The sequence below is a fragment of the Syngnathus floridae genome, chromosome 6 (genome assembly GCF_059516105.1).
Source record: "Syngnathus floridae isolate MCC-2025c chromosome 6, RoL_Sflo_1.0, whole genome shotgun sequence".
NCBI classification, from domain to species: domain Eukaryota; kingdom Metazoa; phylum Chordata; class Actinopteri; order Syngnathiformes; family Syngnathidae; genus Syngnathus; species Syngnathus floridae.
In genome coordinates, this window is record NC_142418.1 from 13046701 (window position 1) to 13074593 (window position 27893).

The 27893-nt window shown below is 38.7% G+C and overlaps 1 protein-coding gene across 3 annotated transcripts in view; it reads left to right on the plus strand.

The window, feature by feature from the left end:
• The first annotated feature begins 536 nt into the window (after positions 1 to 536).
• Positions 537 to 27893, plus strand: part of kiaa1549la (KIAA1549-like a) — a 63967-nt gene continuing 36610 nt past the window's right edge. For all 3 annotated transcript variants that reach the window (XM_088379296.1, XM_088379297.1, XM_088379298.1), the window contains exons 1-4: positions 537 to 993; positions 23286 to 23870; positions 25109 to 25945; positions 26814 to 26929. In XM_088379296.1, the coding sequence (XP_088235422.1) occupies positions 762 to 993; positions 23286 to 23870; positions 25109 to 25945; positions 26814 to 26929 (1770 nt within the window). In that variant the 5' untranslated portion in view covers positions 537 to 761. The remainder of the gene's footprint in view (positions 994 to 23285; positions 23871 to 25108; positions 25946 to 26813; positions 26930 to 27893) is intronic.

Below are 27893 nucleotides of genomic sequence, written 5' to 3' on the forward strand. Positions count from 1 at the left end.
GAGTCTCAAAGTGCTACAGTGCAAACAGGACTTTAAAAGAGAGAAAAATAACAGACTATTAAAAATATAAAAGCAATAGTCCATTTAATAAAAATAGAGACAACAGTGCAGTTGTGAATACACCCAGTCAAGCTGTATCACTTCAACAATGCTCCTTGACACCCATTTCTACTTTTTTTAAAAAAAAAATTATTAAAAAAATGGCTTTGTTGCCATCTTGTGGCATTTTTGAGCTTACAGACTGAGTACAAAAATATTAAATGTTTTTTTCAGCGAAAATCTGAACATACGTTCCTCAAAAGTAAACACAAATATGTGAATTTGTAACTAGCACATTTTAAAATATAACTACTTGTGCTAACATGTTCTTAACCTCAAAAACTCGTGTGACCCCCTATATTTTATTTTATTTTTTAGTCCCCGTTGAGAATCAATATTGTAGGCCATACAAATAAAGCGTTTCCGTTTCCCGAGTGAGAGATTGGTTTTATTTTGAAGGCAGCATCAACGACTATTTTTGGGTCCAACTTGACGAGTTGGCGAGCATCTTTGCGGTCACAGCAGGCATATCAGACTTCACACACAGAGACAGTGTGACGGGTGAAGGAAGAAATAGATCAGTCTTTGTTTCCCGGTAGCGAGCCAAAGCAAACTCCCGGCAGAGGGTCCATGGAGAGCAGAGCCCTGCTTGTGCGTAGCCGGAGGAGCTTGATCGGATGCCGCTGTTAGCTGTTCTCCATCCAGCATTAATTGGTTGACCGATGGCTCCCAAACATGCGCTCCTTCCCAGAAGCGGCGGCGGTGGCCGCGCGGTCGGGCGGAAAAGAAATCCAAAAGAGCATTTCCCGCTGGGTCTCGTGGCGGGGAACCTGGATGCGTGGACGCCGAGGCAGGAGAAGAGGACGCGCGCGCTGGGCGGGATGCTGGCCCGGTGCTTTGTGGCAGTCAGTGCGGTGCTGATGCTGACAATCCAGTGCTCGTTGGCTGCTGATGGTGAGACGTTGATGCTTTATGCTTACACGTCCTTTATTTACGCCTTTAATCGCTAATAAGATAAATATATATATATATATATATAAATATATTGGCGTAGCCGCGATTATCGACAGCTCCTGTCCTTTAAGTCCTCTTTCAAATTATTGAAGCTCTTTTGAGGACTAGAAGGTTGTTGAGTGGGAGAGCTTGTTTTGGCTCTTGGATATAAGTATAGCGCTGCAAGGTGAATGATGATGTGTTTGAAACAGTTATTGGTTATCATAGACACTTTATTATAAGAAACCAAACCTACAAGACCTTTTTGATATTTGCACAATTATTTCTTTTCTGCACCTAAATGCTCTAGTGGCAATATATATATATTTAGGATTTGCGAGTTTTGATGTTAGCAGTCTATATAAAATAATCATTTTACTCAAACATAACCTAAAGAGCAAAATCTGAGAAATGGATCTAGTGTTTGCTCTTTTTTTTTTTTTTTTTTTTATACAGTTGTATATCGCTGTATTTCTGCATGGCTTATGTAAACAACCTCCACCCTGTCTGAGTTCTATTTAAAGCATGTGCGATTGAACACCACTTGTTCCAAGCGTCCCCAAACGCACGATGTGAGCGCACAGTAGGCGCACAAGCAGAACATCACTGACTGCGCTATTGCTCTTCAGTCTTTCGGGAAGTCTTTAGCATTAACGATAGTAATAAAACCAATTATTATTATTGCAAATTATTATTTATTAACGGAACATCGAGCTTCTACTTTTTTGGTTGTCTAGCATTTCCATAGGGAACGTTTTATTGTGGACGCAGATCAGTGATTTATAATTTCTCGAGGCGTACCACAGCAGCAAAGACCTGCATGTCTGACTTCAGCTCTTGCAGAGGACCACAGTGTTACATTATGCAAAAATCAAATAAGACGCAGACTGAAGTTTATAATGACTTGCTTTTTAAAAAATGTGTTCTCAGAAGACAGAAAGAAAGACTACAGATTCAAAATATAAGGTCAGTAGGGAGGACACTGTATTTTGCATAATCAAATTTCTAAAACAGTGTTTTTTTGTCAGCACTAACATTCATTTTCACAATTCGCATGAAAAAAATTATAATGCTTGATTTTGACTGTCATTGTCGTACACCCATGGCATTAATAGATTATTATTGATTTATTGGTAGTTTGAATTTGCGCCAGCCCTGTTGTATGTGCTTCACATGTCTGCCTCACAGCTGTTGTGTTTGAGGCTGTGTCCATTGCTTGTTCCCATATTCTCAAAATATGCATGAAAGGTTATTGAAGACCTGAAATTGTCCATCAATGTAAATCAATTGGAACTGGATGGCAACCATTAATGTGTGCCCCACCTCTCACCCAAAGTCAACTGGAATGGGCTCCAGCTCACCTGCAAATCAGGACAAATGCTATAGGAAATTGATGGATGGTTAATTTGCAGTGGTGTAGAGCTGTACTGCATCATGCTGAGAAGGGCTTGTGCTATGTGGGTCAATTTATTTGAAATAGTACTTCTCACTATGAAGCACTCCAGTTCTTCACCCCTGTAAAAAAACAACAACAATTCATAATGAAGTGTTTTTAGTGAGCCTAGGCAAATATTTTACATTCAAAAAAATCTCACGACATCACTAAACATAATTCATTTTGAAAAAAAATGTGGATACACAGGTTGAGAAATACTTGTTCCCACCTCCTTTAGTGTAATTCCAAAGAAAGATAAACATTTCGTGAGACAAAATGTAAATCTTATTACAAGCCACTTTGACATTAAATTGTCATTTTAAGTTGACCCTTTCAATGGTCAATTTTGGTTGTGTTTCATATGCAACAGGATGTCCCTGGGTCGTATAATTTGTGATTGATATTTTACGGATTATTTTTTAGTTTTAGATAAATATACATTTGGGTTCGGGTTAGTCACATATAGCTTGCAATTGAAACATTTTGTATGTGATTTTTGCCTACAAGGCTTCAGTTAAAAAAAAAAAACACCCAGGCAATAAGAGGCTGTTGAATTTTATTTTTTTTAACATTTATTCCAAATGATGAAAACCATCTCCTGTGACATATCGGATGCCCACCCACCTCCTCCTTATAAGGAGCAGAACCAACAATGATTATGTTAAGAATAGATTCCTAAATGAATACAGAAAACTCAGGAGCTTGGCAAATAACTTGGAAAGTCACACTTGGCAAGCCACTCCAGTTAAATTTGAGAAAACCGCCCACTTGCTCTTAACATATTCTCTTTTATATCCCACTGCTGGAGGCAATGTGGCTACCCATTTTACATTCTTGTCAGAGAATAGTCAACACTTAGAGGTCTTGTTTGGAAGTAAACTTGGCATTGTGTTCTTTCTGGTCCCCTCAATCTCCTTTTGCTGTGGGGTGTATGGATTTAAGTGTATGAGTGTATTTGTGTCTGGCTGGCGCATGTACCATGTTTTGTTTCATGGGCTTTTCAGAGATCTTTTTATATTTGTTTGATTTAAGTGTATGAGTGTAGTATTTGTGTCTGGCTGGCTCATGCACTGCAGATATGCTATGTTTTCTTTCATGAGATTTTCAGAGATCTTTGTGAGCCATCAATAGCTGGGAACTTTTGGTCTGAGTTACCATGGGAACAAATCTGCTGTCAGTAGTGGTCTCACTCCGTCTTTCTATGTGTCAGTCAGTATGAGTAAGAATACATTCTACAGTAACTGTCTGGTGCTGGAACACACATTTGAGTATAGAGTGGAGGAACTTTGCTGGGTTTTAATCAAAGCTTTATTATTACTATTATTACTATTATTATCATTATTATTATCATCATCATTATTATTATTATTATTATTTCTATTATTTTAAATCTATTCATGTACACATTTTGAACTGACTCACTGCATGTATTAAAATTAATGTTAATACTACTTTAGAACATGAATCACAGTGAGATTCATCATTCCAATACAAGCTTACACATTCTCATTCCATTACAAGCAGAAAAAGCAAGTTGATTGCAGTTCCTGTGATTCATTTCCATGGTGTCGTCTGCCCCTTTGTGATCATGAGAGATTTTACCTCATCAAAGTTGTGTGTTGAATAATTTTTGAGGTCTGATGCAGCTTACATTGTGAGTCGGAACGAATGCTATTATTGTATCTGTTGGACAGACTCGCCAAACAGAGTGTCTGTGAGCGGCATTCATTTGTTAGTCCCGTCTGTCATTGATTATTCACACTTCATTCGCTGACGGGTTGCTCGTCAGTGTGTTCGACTGAGAAGAATGTATAGCCTCAAGACTGGCCATATCAAAAACACTACTTGCCGATCAGAGGTTATACTATATACTATGTGAGAGATGATAGCTACTGGCTACTTTATAGTTCTAACGGTAGCCAGATCAATTGCGACCACCACTCTTTTTACACACTTCTTTAATCACTCAATTTGCATGAAAACACACCTTAAAATGTATGCATAACAATATTCAACAGAAAATGGAGCCGCGGAAAAAAAATAGACCACCAAGCCACTATTGGTATATCAATTAATTAACTGACACACAAAAAACGCAAAATGCTTTTACATAAACACCATTTTTGGCAGCACAATGCCAACCTATTTATGATAGAAATTTTAAAGTGTTTTTGGTCTGTATCAAAAAAGCTTTATGAAAATGTCTCAATCAGCTTTTAAATGAAACTCTGTTTTCGCTTTTATTGCTGTATTGGTCCAAACAAATACCTTTAATTTTACAATGCTTTGAAAATGAAGATTAAAGAGAAGAACAAGCGTGATACCATTTTTTTTCCCTGCGGCTCTATGCAGTAAATCCTGCCAAACCAGCCAAGCCACCCAAAAAACATCAAATAAAGCCAAATAAATACATTAGGAAGCAAATTTTCCTCTTCTGCTTCACTTATCTTCTTTGATGGATTCTGGCCACTAACTATTTTCTGAGGTGCATTTTCTTCCTCTTCATGTATTATTCTTGAAGATTTATCATTATTGGGCTGAGGAGCCAGTACAGAGATGCATGTAGTACTATTGCATCCTTGAATTTATGCTGTTAATTTACTAACTCATTAACTTATTGTAGGCTCTCAGCACTACGTGACTGCAATGTGTAATGTAAATTCACATCACTTCACGGTCCTCATCATATATTTCCTCTTAGCCATAACTGATAAACTTCTGTGGTGACATCAGAAAATACAGAAAAATTCCAAAGCGACGTCTAGTAACATGATGCAGGTTGAATTCCAAATTGTACTGATTCATTACACTTGTCGTGATTCCACTGTATTTGTTTTAGCACAGGTTATCCTCAATAAGGCAGAAGGACAAGTCAGACCTGATACAACAGGTTCATTGTATGAAAAGGTTTGGATCCCAGACACTAAAGCGTTTGATATGATGCCCGAGGGATTGAAAAAAATAATTACAGTGGTAGAGCCACACTAGTTAGTCTGGCGCCTATCTGAGTGCAGCTTTAAGTGTCTTTCCTTTCATCTGATCAAAAGTGTGAAGTCTGCTCTGAGCAACTGACTCTTGTGGAGTCAGAAAAAAAGATGTCACTCTGCATTAGGAGGCAAGGAAGAAGCAGAGCAGTTTATTCAGGTCCCGACTAAGGTTGAGTGTATTGATGTGATTGCAGAGCCACTGCAGCTCTGAGCAGTGTCTGAAGTTCAGAATATGCACGGGTTGAACTGTTAGTCGACTTGTCTATGAGTTGACGTTACCACTCTGCATTCACATTTAATGCTTAAAGATGACGAGTTGCTACGAGAATCTTTAAGTACCGTATTTTCCGCACTATAAGGCGCACCTAAAAACCTCCAATTTTCTCAAAAGACAACAGTGCGCCTTATAATCCATTGTGCCTTATATATGGACCAATATTGAGCCACTACAGCAGGCGTGTCCAAATATATAGATTTATATATGGACAAAGTTTTAAAATGGGCCATTCATTGAAGGTGCGCCTTATAATCCGGTGCGCCTTATATCTGCTGTGCTGTCTAGTGGACTTAAAGAACATATCTGACTGAAAGGCATTGGAGGCATGTCGAAACTTCAAATTTATTAATTTGGCTATTCCTCAAAAGCTTGGCAAGTAGGGCCTAATTGACTTTGCTGCTGTCCCAGTTTGAGGACACACTTTCTTGGCCAAGTCCAATCCATCCTGTGTCCAGACATTTTTATTACAATTATGAGTACTACGTATTAAGTTGTCTAATTATTTTGTTATGTATGCACTGTATCTTAGCCAATCACATAAAGAAATCGACCTTTTGCTGTGAAAGGGGGTGGGCTTTCCGCCCTAGAGGCAAAATGGCAACTGTATGAAAGGGAATAGTGGAAAGCCGAGTGGGACCGAGTTCATTTGGCCCAGGACTCAAATGACGACAAATGCAAACACCCCAACCCGGTAAGGAGGTGTCAAACATATTTTAGTTAGTTGTATAAAGTTTCTCTCAGAAAGCTGTTGTTACTGTGAAATCATTATTAGAGAAACACAATTTAGTTGTTATTATTTTGGTAACATATTGAATTTGAATTGAGAAGTCATGGAGAAATCGTGGCAAACTAATATTTAAGTACTTTTTACAACTGGAGTAAAATTAATGCTATAAAGCGATTTGCTAATAGCTCTACAGAGGTTTAGGGTTGCTGTTAAAAGTTAAGAAAAGCTGCAATTGCAATACAAAGCTTTTGCCAGAAAGAAAAGAACAAATTGATTTATTAAGAAACATGAAGTACACCTACTTCAGTGAGCCATTTATGAGTCTGACAAATGTGCTCTAGTTCTGTTTATTAACAGATTACATATGAATATATCATGTCTGTCACCATCACTGACAAAATAATTTCTTTATAACATACATAGAGTAGAGTCATTTGACATAACAATATACACAACCTCTGTTAATAAAAGAAAAGCCCACAGTGGTTATAAAATAGTAACTTGAATCTCAGTAATAAATAAAAAATTGGAAAAACAAATTCACTAAACAGTCCTGGACTAAAATGATGCCATCCTTTTTTAATATTTTGTTGCTCAAACTTTTGAAGCAGTCACTTTTATTTTTTAAATATGTTTTATCCCCAGCGGTTATTTTGTCCCATTCTTCATGAGCTAATTGCTCCAGTTGCATTAGGTTTGAAGGGTGTGTTCTCCAAAGAGTATGTTTCAGCTCCTTCCACAGATGTTCATCGCTTATGTCCGTATGGCGCTACCATAATCAACGAAAACTGTTCCCTCGTGCAGTTTTAATTTCTTTGGAGGTTGTTATGGGTTCTTTTTGGTCCCATTATATTGTTCATCTCTTCAATTTTTCCTTCAGCAGCCACAGCCAGGGAGATTGTGTGCCATGGACTCTAAATTTCTGAACAATACGTGCGAATGTAGGAGAAGGTTTTTCAGCCTTTACCTTCAACGTGCTTTATCAATTTCTAATCCCCTGAGGCACTGCTCCCCTTCGCTTCCTCTGGATCCAACACAAATAGGAACGGAATAGGAATGAGAATACTGAACGATTAGGAATTTGGATACACCTTTGATGCTAATTAGAGGACACACCCTGGTTAAACTTGTCCCTATGATCAAATTATTTTCATTCTTTTCTTAGGAGTACCATCATTTTTGTCCAGACCTATTTCAAAAGTTTATTAAAAAAAAAACGTTTATTTACAATTAAAAAGCAATATCCATCCATCCATCCATCCATCCATCCATCCATCCATCCATCCATCCATCCATCCATCCATCCATCCATCCATCCATCCATCCATCCATCCATCCATCCATCCATCCATCCAAGTGAAAATACAGCTCATGTCTTGGGTATTGTTTTTAAACTTGGGGCACAACAAGTAAGCCCCCGTAATGATCATCACTATGGCAGTGAAAAGCTCAGAAGTACATGGTGTGTGTGAGCAGCGGCTCAAGACAGGCCAGTCCTATTTAGGAAAGGTAAAGCTTACCTAGATTCAAAATAGAGAAAAGAAAAAAAAACATAATTGCTGCTGTAATTGTTGAGTAGGGTTAGCACATCAGGTCTGTGCTCACTGATGCAAAAGTGGAACATACCAAGAAAAAAGTGGGACAAGGCAGAGGCTGTTTTCTGTAGGTTGTGCGTCTGCTTTGTTGAATCTGGCACAGGATGTCTTGTATCTGTGTGGGATGCAATGAAATATCAAGATTATCAAGGTTCTTTAGAGCAGCATTCACCAAGTGAATGCCGGCCGCCGTGCACCGAGGAGCTTGCAAAGGCCGCATAAGTGTGTTTTTGTGTGTTCAAAATTGAGTTGAAAATGCATCACTGGATGGACACGTCAAATAAATGAGCGAATTAATGACTGTAGCTTGACAGAATAACACAATGTTGAGGTGTGTTTGTGGAATAAAGCTGTTTTTATTTCAGGTTACTCAACAAGGGTGTGACATAATTATTTTTATTTAAATTTGGTAATCACTATTATCACTGGTTTCTTATTTGCTGCTTATTTCCTAGCAGCAAAATTAACAGTGGGGAGTGGATAATAATCATTAACATACTGAAGTAAAACAAATATTCCCTTGTTCATGTAATGTTGGGCTCCGATATCCGAATATTTGAGCAAGTCAGTGTCTTACATCTAACATGATGGCTGTGTGGAATGAGTCCAAGGCCGACCTTCATGTGATCCCATGGGAGGTTGCTGAAGCACTGCATCAGCACCTTGCAATGCTCCCTGCCTTACAGCAGCCGTTACTCATTTGACTTCTCTCTGTACAGCTGCAGATTGTTCTGCTCTGTGCCGCCGTGATTATGCACTGCTGGGGTTCGTAACAATCTTCCTCGGACTGATGAGAGGGCGTGGGGAAGCCGACCTCAATGTGGGCTGATTATATAAAAGACAAACATAAAAGAATCTATAGAATGTTGTCACCCCGAGCTGTCACCCTTGACAAGGACAGAAAAGAATGAGGTGTGTTTTCTCATCAACCATCAATCTCATTGTTTTGTCAGTCTCCCAAGGAAAATGTGCTGTTAATGAAGTATCTCCACTCTTGCCTGCAGTTAAGCTGAACTGATCAACGGCCAGCACTGTTATTTTTTCCTCTGTTGCCAGGCAGAAACTTCGGAAGCAGCTTGTGGTTGCTGTGCGAGATGGGTCAGATGAAAACACTCCTCGGTCTTTGTGTGGGCCTTATATACCAAAATATCTCTCTGGATTTGCACTGTAATTCAAGATCTATATCCAACTTTTTGCAAATATATTTCAAGTGGTACACAGTTGCTATGGCTATGTTTAAATGACAACACAGAAGCATAGAAATTCTTTTAAAAAAATACACTGAGTTTAGTTGGCCTGACATTAATTTAAATGACCTTAAGACCTCAGTTCCATCAGCATTTATTCTCATTGCATAATCATTGCCACACCTCTAGTATTACCATATTTATAGTGGTCTGTGCATTTGCTATATCTTAGATTATTTATTTTTAAAAAACATTTTTATTTTAATGTATTTTGATTACGTCACATTACAATGGGTATAGTTGATCTGGATGTCGAAGCTGCTGTCACATTGGCAGGAATCTGATACCTTCCAGAGGTTCGGAAGATTATGAGCTAAAGATATCAGATTTTCCCATTTCTTTGTTGCCATGGTGCACTCCCACAAAAAGTAAAAATAAAATGAGAATATTGCCACAAGAACAAAGTCTGTAAATCCGTACCGGAGTTGTGTGTCTGCGAACTTCTAATAAAGGATTAAAAGCGAAAGAAAGGAAGAGGTAATCGAATTAAAACGATTCCACTCATTTGTAGATAAATTACAGCATGCAAAGCAGGGCTCACGTACAATTAATACCGATCAGAGTTTTCTAGGATGAACTGATTTTGTGATCCTCATTAGCCACACTTTGTTTTCCTTCTTATCTGTAGGGGCTGTTTTGAGGTTGCATGTTTCCTCATTAATGTGTTTGAGGAAGGTTAGTTATATTCCTGCAGTCTCAAATGAGAAGCACCAGGATGATCTCTCCTTGTTCAGAGACTTAATCGTGTGTGCATATGCACATTGTGTAGAGTCAATTTAGTGTCATGCAATGCATGAATCCACAGTTTGTCGCCCCACATGCGGAAATGTGCGGGTGACATTAAGTTATGCATACAATGTATACTCTCGTTCACCTATTGTGTTATTATACAGCAAAGGTGTTTGTGTTTCTACGCTTGTTATCACATGCCCTGCATCACATATAGGAAGTGGTGAAATGTCAATATCATTGATCTAATATTGGGAACATGCACTCAAGAGGCACGATAAAGGATATAGGGGTGCGTATATAAAAGTATTACATGTATTCCGGGCAGTATATATGTTCACACAGTTGCCACAAAAAAACTTTCTGGTTTGAGAGTTTCCAAGTAAAGTTGGTAGTCTTGCGTCCTCACAAAGTGCTAAGTCAGGTTAGACCTCCAGAATGTTTTTTGTATGTATGTATGTATGTATGTACGTATGTATGTATGTATGAATGTATGTGTATGTATGTACGTAGTATGTAAGTATGTATGCACGTACATACGTACGTAGCTATAAATAAACCGGATAATACATAATGATCATTATGTAAGCTGAATGGTTCTTGTTGAGAAATAGGTAAACAAAAACACAGTCTTATAAAATTTATCCCAACAAATGCAAACAGCTGAATTAATGATCCCAACAATTTAAATTCACCAGCGTGTGTGAATTTTCACTTTCCATCAGTCAGATCACATGTTAACATGCAATTATTGTAAAGGCTAAGATGATCATCTAAATGTATAATAATGCCAATCATTTTCATATGAACCGAAAGAAATTGTTTTAAAAATACTCTCTACACCCTCAAGGATTTTTCAAGGTCAGAAAATCACATTTGCGTACGCAGGTTGGAATAAATGTTCAAAGCAGATGGAGGATTAATGTTTTGAAACAATATTATAAAAGAATCAAAGAAGGTAACTAACTAACTTTGAGAGGGACACCAGATGAGGAGAGTACACACTGTGCCTTTTAATGATGCTGAGGCTGCACCACAGTGGAATGCGTTTGATTTACCTAAAGACGGACACTTGCTTGGTAACTGGCTCCACATCATCCTCATCACCGCCAGCAGCATAATTCATCACTCACTTTTGCAATAACATGTTAAATTGATGAGTTTTTTTTCTTTTGTCTCATCATCCTCTTGCTTTTCATGTGATTTGCCTTAGAAATGTTTTGAGCGTTTTGCCCATAAGGATTGACTCCATCTGTGCCCTTTTCAGAGGGATGTTTTGAAGTTTTCCTTCAAATGTATTTTTTAGTTTCTTTGTTCTAGTCATTCACACTATATTTTGTGAGTGCTGGGGAAAAGTTATGTTGCTATACATCAACATTTAATGTGTGTTTCCTTATTTTTGCATTTGGACCAATTTTCTTGGGATAGATGAGCAGATCACAACAGTTTTACCTGTCTATCTGTGTTTTCACGAGAACAGCTATTTTTGTTTCCATATGTTCCATAGTTCAGCAGTAAATTCCCAGGATATTTCGCAATACGGTACGAGGAGTACGGTACTCATTATACCATGCAGTTCTATTCCTACGTTGCAAAATAATAATTTGTCAAAATTTGGAATGAGTCATCACCTATCACTACCCTACGCTGATGCAAAGTCAGTATAATATAAAGATATTATAGTAGATATTTGCAGACCAGCAATTTAAACACATTAAAACATTTAAGTTCAAGTGTAACTGAGTACTACTCCATAATGATCAAAGTCGGAACGTTTACAGAGGGACCCCTGCAAATGCAATGTTTTAGCAATATTTGCTGAATGTGGATGCGTTTTTTTTCCCGCAGGAGGTAGCTTAGGCATCCTAACACATTAACAGATGGACATCGGGCATTTTATTCTACTGCAGCATCTGAGCAAGTCTGAGAGGAGGGAGTGAAAGGGATGTGAGAGCCCAAAATGAAAATGGAATCAATCTTGGCTGCTTAAGGGTGACTGGAGGAGAAAAGGATTTAGAGCTGCATGGGCTCATCTCCTTCAGTTGGCTATGTATTGCTGCAGCTGCTCACCACCTTCCATAACTCACTCATAGTCTGTGGGGTCTCCGAATCACAGATGTGCATGTGTGTGTGTTTGTGTCCTGGATTTTTGGTTTTCTTGCTTAAACATGCTTGTCTGTCCCTTTACGCATCAATTGCTGTGACTGCTGACAAACACACAGTGGCCCAGGGGCTCAACAATGAGGTGAACAAAGGGCTTGGTCGTACTTATTGACCTACATTGATTTGGGTATCTCAGTTTGGTACAAATAATATTATAGATGTGCCTTTAGGCCCAACAAACAGACAAACAAACAAGTAAGTAAATAAATAAATAAATAAATAAAGCTTGTTACTATTTACTTGTAATATATGTACTCGTAGTACAAGTCGTTTTACTACCAATAGTAATAAATCTCTGTTTTTGAAACTTTGAGAAACACTGATTACTTGTAACATCGTTTTAGGAAGAAATATTTCCTAGTTATCATAAAAACATGACATAAAAAATGTGAGGCTAACTGTTCTATGCATTGAGAACATTTCGATTTTTAATCATTTCTGTTAGTAAAATTCCATTGAGAGACGTTTTACTTCAAGGTTCACATTTGCAAGGTCAAAGACGCCCACGTTTGAATTCTCATTAAAACTCATCAACTCAGGAAAGAGTGCTTGCTTGAATAAGAAAACACTTAAAAGTTTTCATTCTGTTAGTGCTTTTATTCTTATTAAGCCTGCCATAACTCAAAATGTGACATAGTTTGAAGATGAAGTCGACTGTGATGTAATTTTTAAGCTTTATTCAATCAGTCTGCTGAGTGAATTGCTGTAATTTTCAAACTATAAGCTGCTTTTTTTGCACAAGTTTTGAAGTCTGCAGCTTAGTGTTTAGTACGGTTTAGCTATGCCTTTTTATGATATTGTAAGTGGATTTGTTTTTGTAATACAGGTAATAGAAATTAAGACAGTTCATTTAAAATACCTGCGTCTTATAGTCCAGTGCGATTTATATATGACCAAAACAGGATTCCCCCCTAATTCTGGTGCATCTTACACTCAGGTGCTGCTTATAGCCTGGAAATTACAGTAATTCATTCAGTACATGTTTTACAACAGACCTTTTAATACAGTCATAATACAGTAGTAATCCATTTCACATTTAATATACCCAGCACAGTTGATTTTTTTTCAAACACAAGAATAGGTCATATGTACCTTTGTGATGTTTTTTTGATCCGTCAATCCTTGCAACAATGCTAAAATGCTCATGAGTGAATCCAAATCCAAACAAAAGATATTTATGTAGTTCAATCACCAAGACTAGGATACATCATTTTTCAGAATGCCACTAAATGTACAATAAATTCGGGAATATAAACTATGAAGAACTATTAATGAGGCAAATAAAACAAGCAGTAAAAATAACCAATGCATGCAATTATATTCAGTAAAAGCACATTATGTGTTGCCATCATTCTGTCTCTTATATTGTTTTTAAATTTACATTCAGATTAACACAGTCATGTTTATAGCGTATATGGTTGCTTTTGCTCGTGTGCATCCGCCACATCGCCATGTATAGAAGCAGCTCATCTGAGTTTGAGCTCATCCTTGGATTTTTGTCATTATCCTGCCGATTCACTGCATGTAAATAGCAGATAAGTCTAAGCGCCTTCAAAACTGGGGCAATGTGGATCATAAAAAAATGTCCAGCCCGCAGATGAACACAATTATGAATATATTATGTTTAAATGGCAGCCAAACGATTTAAAAATTAAATTCCCTTCCTCACCGTGCATTTTGTGCCACTTCATTTATGAGTTGAACTAAAATCATTTTGTCAGTAGCAATTAAGTGAATCAATTTCTAAATGACAGTTTATAATTCTCGTTATGTCTATCTGGTGAACCAAATACACCGTTGCTGTGGAAACACAAATATTGCTCTCATCGAGGGAAGGTCATTCTTCTGCTGGTTTCTGACCTCTTTATACTTACTGTAAATCAATAAATAAATAACCATGCAGCATCTGGTGAAAACTAGAACTGTAACCTGAGTGTCAAAATTTAATGTGATCCTGTAGAGGGGATTATTAAAATCTGGTGGGGCCAGATTTACTATGAAGTCTTTGGTGGTGATGCTCCCTAATGCTTGGCGCGATGGTAAAATATTTTATGGTAAAAAAATTAAATCTTTTTTGATAAAAAAAAAAAAGAAGATTGTGTTGGGTAGGGCTGTAACAAATGGAACGTCGCTGTAGCTACCTGCTTCTAAAACCCGCTCACACATCGACCCACACGGCTATCGGGCACAATAAGGGCACGATAAGGGCAAAGCCACATCAAACGCTCAAGGCCAATCCCGTGAATGCCGCTCACTCATTGGATTGTCTAGGTCACATGGCGCATCCTGCAGCACTTTTGCCATCCATGTGTTTTAATGCAAAATCAATATGGCAAAAATTCCTTGTAATTATGCTGTCATGTCAGTGTGTGAATCCGCCACACGTGTTATGTTTCAATGACATTATTCAGCCTGTGTGTTAATGCACAGTTCTGTCAGCGTTCTGTCCTCATTTGAGAAATTCTTCTCCGTGAATAATTATTTTCAATAAATTCACATTGTCTTTCCAAGTCCATGGCAGGTGTCTAAAATCATAAAGCATTATGAGTTGATTTCAAATGGAATACAAATGTTCTAAATAGAATTTCATTCGACATGATTGGAACAGTCTATGTGAGAGTGATTGATGTAGACTATGCGGGTGTTACTTGAATTTTCTGTCTTTAAAGGTAGTGTCACAGCATCAGCAGAAATACTACCTAGAGGATGTGTGAAGGTATTCAGCAATTCTGGGAGCAGGGTGTGAAGTTCAAATAATTTACATTTGTATTGCACCCAAATGGTGAACACACATATAAGATACGTACCAATAATTAGACTTCATTTGTCTTTGAGGTTGTCAGCACAAAAGATGGCAGATATATATATATTTTTTTACTTTATTAAATTATGTCTTTCAAGGCTTCATGGTGGAATGTTTGCCATTGTTCTATTTTCCACACCAAGGCTGCTCCAACACTTTGCAGTTTGTCAGCCAGGATAAATTCCAGCTCTCTTGTGACCCTGACTGAGAAATATAAAATAAAAGTAAGCCGGTTTAGTAAGCACCAAAAAATTTTGGGGAGTAAGCTGCTGTGACTCGTGGAATCTATCACATTTATCGACACATATCTAACCATTTTTATGCTCCCAATACTGTGCAGAGTCAAAATTAGCTAGATCCTATCACATCTGACTTCAAATAAAAGGCACCATTCACTGGTCACCAGTCAATCACAGGGCACTGTTTAGACCCATTACACAAAATGAACACATCCTCCACTTATGAGGTGAAACTATTTTGTTACTTTGCAACTATAAAGTCTAGAAAACTGTACTGAAGTTGATTCAAGTGACAGATCTGTGTTCCCAAACTTAACTTAATCTCCCAAAAGTGTGTGCCATTCCAGTTCACCCTAAGTACAGAAGAAAATAGAATCACATCAATAAAACAAATGACATTTTCGTGATATTCACTGCAAGCAGAGAACTCCTAAAAGCAGCAACTCTTATTTTGGGACAAGCAAATCACAGTTTTTCACTTCTATTTGACACATACAAATATTAGCACTTAGTCAAGATTAGACCACAGAACTTTACTCAAAATCTGACATATTAGTTGAAATATCAGCGTTGAATTCATCTCAGTAAGATTATCTCAGATGAAGAGCTATTTTCGCATCGCATTCATATGACTACTGTAGCGGACAGGGCAGGGTAGGTCTTTCAATATATATGTATATTTGCATTTACAAAGTGGCTTTTCTTTACTCGTGGCTAATAATCATATTGTTCATTTAACTGGAGAATTACATCATGACACAACTTAAATTCGTCTCATAACACTCATGATGGAGGTGACTGTAAACCAAAACATGACTATATGCCAAACAATATGACAAAACAAAGGCTCCGCGGACTTGAGGGGAATAAAATAGGATTAAATTCGTCATGTATTCTTCCTCAAGGAGAAATTTAACTCTGCTGTTTGTGTTTCACACGAAACAGAGAACCAGATCACTCAGTCGCGTCAGAGTGACAGGGGCCCACAAATTTTCCTACAACTGATAAACTATGCACGTGGGGGAAATATCTTGACAAAAGTTACAAGGCAGGCTAGGAGACCTGCAACAATAAGTTGCCAGCACTCCATAGCCATAAACTTCCTTCTTCTACCCCTTTGGCCTCAGTGATGTTTTTGCAAAGAAACTGCAGCATTTCTCTCAGAGAGCTGGCAGGATCACTTCTACAGCATCAACATGAAAGACAGCTTGGCTTATAAGTAGAATGCTCCAGATGAATTAGAAAATGTGAAAACAACAGCAATTAGGTGGAGAACAGGCAGGGAGATCTTGGCCCAGCAGAGTTTTACCCTCACACCATACTGAATGCTGCCAATTAGCCAGCATAAGTCTTTCTAAAGCATTCGTCAATTCATTTGCTGGATAAATTCCCATTGTAGAGATTTGCCCGATAAACAGAGAAAGCTCACGTATTTTTTTGTTCCTCCAGTTTACTTGTCGCTGAAATAAAATTCATACACTAGTAACGGGAGGTGAAAGCCAATCGATGCTGCTTTTCGTCATAGTTATTGCTGCCAGTTCTCCTTTAAAAATAGCTCCATCTTTAGCAACTTTTTTTTTTTAATGTGCGAACCACCTTGCAGTTCTCACAGCCCGTTTATTCAAACTTTCCAGAGCTCCATCCCTTCACTTCCTACTACACATTTTAGTTGCCTTTTTAAAAAAAATTCCAAATCCTATCTGACTAGAAGTGATGGGGAATTTTGATTCCATACCAATTGCTTTTTTGGCACGATTCTTTGATACCAATTTAGGTAGTGATACTTTGTGAGACATACATCACTGGGGAACACAATTTCTGTTGTTAGGTTTTAACAATTTTTATGGGGTGCAGAATTCAAAACTGTGTGTTTGTGTGTTTGTGTGTGTGAACGAGCATGTGGGTGTGTGTGCGTATGTAATTGTTCCAGGCTGAATGGATTGAAACACATGGTGGCTCTGGTGTTGTGTGAATACAAAATAATTTGCATTTGGTGGGTGAAAAGATTGGAAAGTACTTCATCAAATTCATAATCCTTAATCATGCAAAGTGCTGTATTAACACGCCAACTCATTGTCATTGTAGCATGCCATCACAGAAATGCTATATGTGATTTAGTTTTGGTCTCTAATGACATACGTAAGACTGCACAGAATTGATTTTTAATCATGAACCATATCAACAGTAATTGCATACATAGGGAAAGTAGAGCAGAGTACAAAAATGGAATCGCATGATTGTAAAGCTGTCGATCACGGTTTAAATATTAAACAGTGCAGAAGACAATGCGGCATTTCTCCATAGTATATTGAGGGATGGTTTTCAGAGGGAGATGAGCGCACTGGCTAACAAAGACCTTCCTTCCTTCTGCAACATGAGTAAAACAAAAGAAGACAAAATTCAAAATAAAACATTTCATTCCCACATTAAAGAGTGGAGCGTTATGTCTCTTATCACTCAACATTGGCCATGCATTTTCACCATCTTATACTTAATCGTCCTGTCTTTTCTGCATGTGTTGTACAGAAAGTGTAAAACGTCTGAATAACTCATGGAAGTTTTCCAATCAGGTTCTAAGATGATGCATCGTTTTTACTGACAGACTCCTTAGGGGCTTTATTTTGGTAGACCGGTACATGGACACCAAGATTTTATGAAAGCAACACTCTTGTTGTGTTGCTGGGTTGACTTAAGGACCTTTCACACCTGCACTGCAGTGCGCCGTTCAATTTGTATGTGCTGCTGCAGCAACTCAGCATTGTGCCACATAAGGTGGCTGCCTGCTACTGTGGCAGAGGCACCCAAAAAGAAAAACACCTACTCAGGCGCATCTCCCTATGACAAAAAATCTTTACACATCCAATAGGACAGACAATGACAGAGTGATTTCAGAGTAAAAGAGATTTCTTCGACAATAAAAAAAACAGCATGAAGGAGAAGCAGGAGGGATTATTAATTAATGCAGTGTCCCAGTGTCTCGAGTTCTATTACACAAGATGGATGGCGTCCTGTGACGTGGCACAAAAAGAATTGGCTTCCTGCTCAGTCTGAAATATACTTCAAAGCTGTCTCGAAGGATGATTCTAATTTCCCCAAGATCCTGCTGTACCAGTAGAATCGGATAAACCCACACCCTCCTCGATACATCCTTCCTCCTCCTTATTCCAAGTCAAGCCAGGTATTGAGGTTGAAATGTGTGGATGTTGTTGTGTTTGTCTTTATTTGTGAGTTTGTAGTCATCCTTCACAGGGTACTCTGCTGGTGTCTCAGGATTTTTGCGTGTTGTACATGCAAATTATGTGTGTGTATGTGTGTGTGGACGTGCATCTGTGCTTTGGCTGCTCGACTGGCTGACCAACTGAGTGCCTCTAAGCAAGACACATGACTGTGCAAGCCTGTCTGTTTGTGTGTTTATCTTATTTATTCGATGAATACAAATGGATCGCCTTAATAACAGTCGTATTTTCTGTATCTTCATTTTTGTTTATCCCTCCTATTTGACATGTCTCATACTTTTCAACATTTGGTGGATACGATATGTTAAAATTCTGTAAAAATGCTAAATACAAAAATATAAGAGCCAGATTTTTCATTTTATTGTTTTACTGCGACTGAGTGATGTTTCCAATATTTTGGTTAGCTCATTCAGCTTCGCAACGAGGAAATATTATCAACATATCTTGCTCTGTTATTACTACTCTATTGGTGTAGAAACTGTAGATTTAAGTATTATTATCTTGGTAAAAGAAGACATTGACACAGCGCTTGTTTTGGTTTAGCTTTGGAATTTTTACTTCGTAATGAGTGATGAGTCTTTTCTCCTATAATGTCTAACCAAACATCTTATTGATTGCCAAGCTTTAAAACCAGGAGAACGGACTCAAACACAATAATTGTCTTACATACATTAATGATTTTCAGGCTCCGAGGTTATATTACAAAAACAGATATTTCATTCGACTCTCGGATAGTTTCTAGTTTTTCCTGTTCCGGTGATTCTGGTGTCATCGAGGCAATATTAGATGACCCTCAGTTCTGCCCTAGAAAGATTTGTTTTTACAAATACTGAGACACATCTAATTATGTTAAAATATATGTGGAGTTCTTAGGTTCTTTACTGGGCCCTGCATTGCAGTCCAAGGAAATTAATGCTGCAGTACACTCATTTAGCATAGAGAGTGTTTGTGAAAAGACACTTTATCTTTGGGGTACTTTGCATTTTGAGTACTCTTTGTTGCCAAAAATCTTGACACCAATTCTGCTCCAGAGAGCAATGACCCCAAACACGCTAAAGTAGACAAAAATAATTTGCGCGCTGGCACAAAAATAAAGTAATGCCCTTTTTTTTTTTTTTCACGGGCACCAGTCAACCAAAATAGTGCCCATGTTATTACATCACTAAAGAAATCTGGGAGGGGTTAGTATTAATGGACAGGAAGCTTGTAGTAGCTTGGCAAACATTTACTGCGTTGCATTGGCATTTAAAGAGATTCATCAACCGGGCATCAACAGATGGACAATGAGGTCAGCTGGCAAGGAAATATGCTGTAGCCATTGCTAAGGTGTAAAGCTTCACAGGATTCAGCGGTGCAGGTTACACTTGTCATATTGTTACTACTTAGCCTAAGAGCGTGTTTGGAGCTAAAAACAAAAACCTTTTTCAATCCACACCATATTTTTCCACAAATAAACTTCACTAAATCATAGAAGGAATAAAATAATTAAATACAAAAATATGCTTCTACCCAAAAATATTGTTTAATATGTAAAAATGAATCATCACCCACAGGTAATTAAGTTCAAAATTATTGAACAGATATAATACCACAAATGTTATTAATTTCATAGAGCACATGGAATGACTAATTAGCAGAAAAGCATTCCATTGATATTCTGTTTTACAATTATCACAATTTGAAATGTGAAATAACCATAGTTTGATGTGCGGTAACAAATATATGCCTTGATTTTCAATCATTAGGGTTGTATCGCTTTATGTATTTAATTAAAATAGTGTACTTAGTTCGAGTGACTGCACACTTCATTATGAAAAAACAAATTTGGATACAATACAGCAGTCAAGATGTACAACTCATTCACATTGGTAGTTAAACAGTGTGTAATAGTGTACACGCATGGATTTATAGAGTGCAACCATGTCAAATGTAATGCAAGTTCATGAAGATTGTACCAGATTACATATGACATTGCAATGGCAATATTTTATCCCCCCCCTAATGTAGTATCCAACAAATAAAGCAGGTCAGGCCTCGCACTTAACGTGGATTTACAACCCATCCATCCATGAAACTATCCATCCTGTCCATATTTGTTCTCAGTGGAGGTTCTTCATTTCCTAGCGTTTTGTCACAGGTTGGCTCTGGGGCCACATATGTTACTCTCAGGCGGAGCAGTTGGCGAAGTGTTGGGGGAGAAACCGCCGCTAACATTCTTGCATATGGCTCATTTTTTCCATCCAAGCATTCATTGCTGTTTCCATTCATCACTCCATTCATCCTGTCATTCATTCATTTCAACAAACAAACAAGAACACATGTATACACTTCATGGCCATAAAAATCCTTTATCATTGGGAAATTTGGTCATTTCTCCTCAAATTTGGGAGGAACATGGCATTTGTGGGCTAAGCAGTAGATACTTGTATAAATGTTGGAACATCCCTTTTGGAACTGTCGGCTGAATACTGATTTGCAGTCAAGCTACAGTCAAGTTTTGGTCTCATAGGGCTGCCAAGAGTGTTGCCAGAAGGACTGCCTGATGCTGTCAAGCTTGTTTGCAATGGTTTCAGAAACATATGCACTGGAGCCTAAACGTGGATGAGCGCCATGTTCAGTAAATAGTGGAGATTCTGCCCACAGCAGTTAGATCACAGAGTCAAAATGTGGATAAGATATGGAGGACGCTATCCGGATTGTTGCAATAATAGAGAAACAACTCGTGGTGGAGGCAGTGTCAGGGTGCGGGGTGGAAAAACAAGGCTTATCAGCAATATCAGTGCCGGTAGTAAATCCATATCTCCACTGTCTGGTACCAAATGCTATCCTACACAGACAATACTTGCACAAAGAGTTTTGTTTTTTTAAGATTAGAATTCGGGAGTGCAGAGGAAGAAATGACCTGCCGGTAGTCCTTACCTTAACTCTGTTCGACAATTATGAAATATTGTAAATGTTGTCATCACAAGCCTTTTGATTGACTTGCGCCAAATGCTCGTTGAAAAATGGATGCCATCCTACAGCGGTGTGTGACCAGGCTGATGACAGGCATGAGGAAGCAGTGCCAGGCTTTGTATGATTTTTATGCGCCTCCTGATTGCTAAATTAACAAACTGTTAAATATGCTGTATGTCTTACTCGTAATACGTCTTGTTTCTTCATACTTGGGTCATCCAAATCCTCAAGGCAACAGAAAAATAAGCAGTTTGCTCTTGGCAGAGAAGATTTGGAAAAAATATTCAAGAGTGCAAACCACACTCTCAGCTAATCTCTCCAATGCATGTAGCATCATTTAAACTGGAACAAACAGGATTTCCAAAAGACTAAGATTTATTTCCAACAAAGACTGTTACGATAAAGAAATTATCTACCGAACACTAATTTTATTACTTACTCACTTATGTGTATATTATATACACACTGAATGCTTGGCCACCACATTACAGAACTCGGCATGTCATACAAGGGAATAATTTATGCAGTACAATCGCGGGTATTTTGAATGAGCATAAAAGTTTGGACCCAAATGCAAGATGTGAAGCAAAAATCAGCTAAAAACAAAGACACTGTTGGATGACATTAAAAGGATGGTCAATGAGGATGGGCAGAGGTAGCCAAAACGTGAGGCAAACAACATTGCTAATCATCAAAATGGGCTGAAAGCTCACTTGGATGTAAAACAAGGAATGCTGGAACATGATGTGTAGTTACAAAAAATGGCGAGGAGACATGATGTAAAATATGCAGTGATAATAAGGTGCAGGTGAGAAGAGACACACTCGGGAGCAGGTGTACAGACAGTGGGGAAGGGCAGCACACACACACACGCAAGCATGCACACGCATGCACACACACACGGATACACACACACACACAAAGGCGTAATTATAAAAATGATCATATTCTTTGCCATTTCATGTGCCCCATGTATGGATGGACTGCAAGGATTCTGATAAAAACAAATATTTGTATACATTCATTCTGCAATTAAATAACAACAAAAGAAGAAAGATTTTTGGTTTCCACTACAACAGTATCTGCTAGATCTTTTGGCAGACTCGACAAGCCTGAATAAAAATCTTGTCAACCCTCCATCCCCCTCTCCTACACCTCAGTTTACCAAGACCCCTCCCAACCTTGTGTGTTGTACTTATAATTTAATATTGGAAAAAAAATTACATTTTGAGAATGTTACCATTGCAAATGAGTCTGTGTCCCATATAAAGGATCGGCTTGCTTCATTGGGAGGGTGTATATGACACCAACATTTTTCTTTTGAAGCACAGCTTGTGCGCTTCTGCATCTTCTAGGAAAATGAAACCGGCATGAACATAACAACATATCAGATTACGATCTACTGTACATAATTAGGTGTGTTTGTGTGTGTGTGTTTGTGTGAGTGTGTATGGATCTACTGCTCGTGTAGCCTATCTATGTATTATTCCCTCAGCATGATACATTCGGTCTGGAACATCTAAATTAATTCCTCATGCTTTATCCTCCAAAAGCTAAGCGACCTAGTTTAGATATTCTTATTAACTATTTTTCCAGAGTTGCTTTTCAGAGCTTCAAAGCAATTTGACATGAATGTGTATTACGCAGTGGAGAGAAAAGAGTTGCATGAACACGTATTGCTTAATTGTGATTGTCTGTGCTCAAGGGCAGTTGTCTTGTTGAGATTCCCGAAGAACTCAAACTAAAAAATTGTTTTTCATCCCACATGATTAAAAGAAAATTGTGCTTCAGTCCTAACCTAAATCTCAAACCTTTGAAAATAACAATTTTTTTTTGCCCTCATTTCTGTATTTCTTGCAGATGTGACTGACCATCGTGACTTACTATCGGATCCCACGGTGTCCATCTTGACCACCTGGGGGACTGGGGAGGAAGACGTGATGGAAGAGACTGACCCAAGACAACCCTCCAAAATAGCACTGTGGAACGAATCAAAACATAGAGTGGCTGCCGGAGGAGACAGCATGGTCCTCCCAGAAACAAGCATCATGAGAGCAGATGAAGGTCAATGGGCAGACACAAAGGTGGAAGGCCTGCCAAACTCACCCCGAGACTCACCTACCTGGCTTAAGCAAGCGGATGGAGGAAAGCAGGCGGTCCTCACAATGGTGGCCGACACAACAGATCCACCAGCAGAAAGAAAGCCTTTAGGACTACTGTCTAAGGCCGCTTGGACCAAAATCTCCTCTCCATCATCCTCCTCCTCCAAAGTCTCCTCCTCTTTGAGCTCCACAACAAAAGCATCCAATTTAACTTCCCCGTCCACATCTTTATCATCTACTCCAGCCATGAATCATTTAGACGTTCAGACAGTGAAGCCAGACGTCATCTCTCTTATTGATGTCAGCAACGGCTCTTCAGACAGTAACAACATCTCCAGTCTAGGTAAGTTTTAAATTTTTTTCAAATATAGCAACTGTCATTTGAGTGCCGAGATCAAACTATCCGAAACATATTAGTCTCGCTTGCTTGATGGATAAATTATGACATGGTGCAGCTTCATATACCGCATCTGCGGTGTTGGAAAAATGTCATTTTTTATTTGAACTAGTTCGGCCATTGCTCCTTTGTTGCCACCCGTTGAGTCCACACTAGTACAGGTCGGCTCGCAGGCTTTAATGTACAAGCACAAAACAATCTAAATTGGGCATCATGCTCAAGTAGGAAATTGGATGTCACACAATCTGACTAAGCTCCCCTTTTGTCTCCTGCGACACCCCGACCCCTCTAGCATGTCACTGAGGGCCGCTCTATATGGTAACTGCTTGGGGGTTGAGATGAAAATGATGAAATTGAATTCACACAAAGTGACGAATGGCGGTTACGTCGAGGAATTGTAACATTTTCATCACTGTGAGAATTTAATGATTTTCTTGTCTTATTTTGTTAAATACTGAAAAAATAATCAAGTACTGCTATTAAATATAACCCGAGCCAATAGTAAGGTCAAAATGGACTTCGAGTCTGATAAATGATTGTCACTTCAGAATAATTTTGTATTATAAAAAACTGGATTGACTTTGTCTGACATTGAGTACCTCAAATTGTATTCAAACAGCGTTCACTTAACAAAAGATAGTCAGAGTGCAAACCAACCTTGCAGGGAACCTTCTTGTCCTCCCAACATTTTCTTTTCCTTCCATTGGCATGCATTTTGTGTTCAGAGATAAAATGCCTCAGTCCTTTCCATTACAATTCATCTGGGGCTTCCACTTTGAAAGTGGATTTTATAGTGTCAAAAATTTGTTTTATGGTGATAAGCACATCTTCATCTTCTCTTTTTGCTCAAATATGAGATTTATTTGTTTTTCGATGAGAGTATCCTGCATATGTTTTCATCTACATTTTATTCAAGTGGCATTGCTTCTTTCCCATGGGGGTAAAATATGCTAATCTTGGTGCATTTCCCGCATCCTTATAATAATAAAGCCTCAGGACTGATCCTCGTGATTTTTACATGCACACCAGCTTCGGCAGTTAATTTAGGCTCTGTGCACATGTGTACTTTGTTTGCCATCTGGTCTGGACCAAAGCTGCATTATGCATTGCACACTTGCTCCTTGTAAACGAGATATCTCAAAAATGTTGAAATAAAGCAGATTTTAAAATTGTTTTTGATGCAGATGCTGTTCAGCCTACAGAGGTGTCAATGGGTAGCTTGCCAGCTTGGGATCTCCCCACAGTTCCTGAGTCTCTGTTGTCCACAGTGGGTGACCATGACATCACACTTCCAGCAAATGTCACCAGCCCTTTCTCCACCCATCAATGGAACACCACTATGCCGGTGCGCACCAGAACTTCCCCTCGTAACGCAACGGCTATAAAAAAAACCACAAGCACTCTGTCAACCACCACCACCTCAAGCACCATTGTGAGAGCGAATACGACTCTGGTGTCTACCGTGGCTTCACTGGCCACAAACCTGAACAACTTGACCGACGATAGCGTTCAGGTGGAAACCCTGACAACAACAAAGTCCTCAGTGACCGTTTCTACTGTGAGCACACTTGCTGTTACGGCACCAGCGGTGACCACAGATGTCACTGCAACAGTTTCCTCAAATATCACCGACGCTGTAATCATTCAGCCATCATCGAGCCAGGAAGCAACCACAGAAGTTCTGACTCAGCCTCCAACTACCACCACCACTAGTACCACCACAACTACTACAACAACCCCAACCACTACCACATCTGCTCCACCCACAACAATAATAACTACAACCACACCTGCAACTACTACTCCAGACACAACCACCGCCCCTACCACGACCATCACCGACGCCACCACCACCACTACCACCTTAGCAACAACTACACCAACAACTGCACCAACGACAGTGATGATCCCAGCCCAAACTACACCACTTGCAACTGCAACTCCAGAGCAGCCAAGCAGCACTATTACAGAAGAAGGTCCTTTACCATGCAACATCACTGAGAAGTACTGGGTCAAAACAGGTAAAGAACTTGATTTTTTACCGCTGAATTTAATTTTGTATAATAATCTAAGCTTCACATAATGTCTTGCATCTACACCAGGGGTGTCAAACTCATTTTTTTCGCGGGCCGCATTGTAGTCATAGCTTCTTTCGGAGGGCCATTATGACTGTCAACCCAAATAAATGTATGAGCACCTCATATTATATACAATAAAACCTACAAAACAAACTGACAAATAACTCGTTCTCAAATCAGATGAGTAAAAACTGGTCAAATATTTAAAAAAATAGATATTATTAAAAGTGAAGACAATCTGCAATTCTAGTAATGAAACACGAATTTGATGCACAATTTGTTTTCGTGGGCCACATAAAATGATGCGGCGGGCTGTATCTGGCCCCCGGGCCTTGAGTTTGACACCTGTGATCTACACGCTCAAGTAAGATCATGTTAGATGTGGATTATATGTTGCTGAATATATAGTTCTTTCAAAAGTCAGATTAGAGTATTTTCCCCGTGGGCAAACAATTAATATCCGCCACGGAGACAGGTTTTAACCATTTTCTGGTAGAAATTATAATGAAGTTATGACGAACAGGTACAATGCCCTTTCAGCTGCTCAGACTTGGTGTACCTATGGGTCCAAGATGTAATTACCTCCACTCAGATTAATTAAAACATGCACAAAACAAGGACACGTTTTCCCAGAACATTAAAAAAAAACTGAAGCTGGTGACTGTAATTTCTAGTGTACATAAAATACTTTGGCATTTCATACTCAACGCACTCAAGCCTAACTTTGAGATAATAAAGATAAAATTTGGCTACAGACTGTGTGTTAAAACAAAATATGCAAATAATAACAAAATAATTTCTTCTTTGACAGTTATGTCCATTGAGGTTCGGAAAAACCGACTCGACCTTGTCCTCAAACAGAATCTAGTGAAAGGACTAAGTCACGCCCTGCAGAAAGCCCTGAATGACTCTACTGCTTTTGCACAGGTCAGTCTGTCTTACATATTCACTTCTACTAGAAAGTCAATCACTTGGGTCTGAAGGTTAATCGCCAGAACTACATCTTTGTCTAGTAAGTCTATAAATCTAAGAAAAAAAGAGGTCAGCAGTACAGAGGATGGATGGATGGATGGATGGATGAATGGATGGATGGATGGATGGATGGATGGATGGATGGATGGATGGATGGATGGATGGATGGATGGATGGATGGATGGATGGATGGATGGGATAATTGCCCTTTCTGCCTGAGCTTTTTTGCTTTCTTTAATCATCAATATTAAAAAATAAAAATATGCCTCTATGTAATCAATCAAACTATTTTGATATCTGATGGACATTCACAGTATTTGCGTTGTGGAGAGAGAAATGTGCCCATGGCTGAATCGCGGTGCACACAAGCCCTCTCCTCACCCTTCCGCCACCTATTAGTTGTCATGCAGTGCTGAGGGCCAGCTGCCAAACCAAAGTGCTGCAGCCTGCAGGTCTCCTCTGACCTGCAGCATGAGACAGACAAGTAAAGGCAGCATTTGTGGAATCTCTAACAGTGTCGAGGGCAAAAGTAACCACCATACTTAACATTACACCTCTTGAAAACACTACGTGGCAATTGGCTCGATATTTCCTAAACACACTCAAAAGGCGGGATATCGGTGTTACAATTAAAGCTGTGATTTCAAAGCTATGTGTGACTTTTTTACTGGCGGTTCATGTTAATCAAAAAGAAAGGGGAGAGGGTACCGACAGCTGCATTAGTCGACAGACAGAAAAAAAAAAATCAAATACAAGTTTTACTGTTACCTTCATGTTTGACAAGTTCACTAGTTATCATTAAAAATGTTCATTACTTTGACGTGATAGCTGGTGAAAAAAAGGTTGGCCCCAAACATTTTGCAGTAGAATCTCAAGTAGCACATTTGAACATGGAAATAAACATATACAATACTGGCAA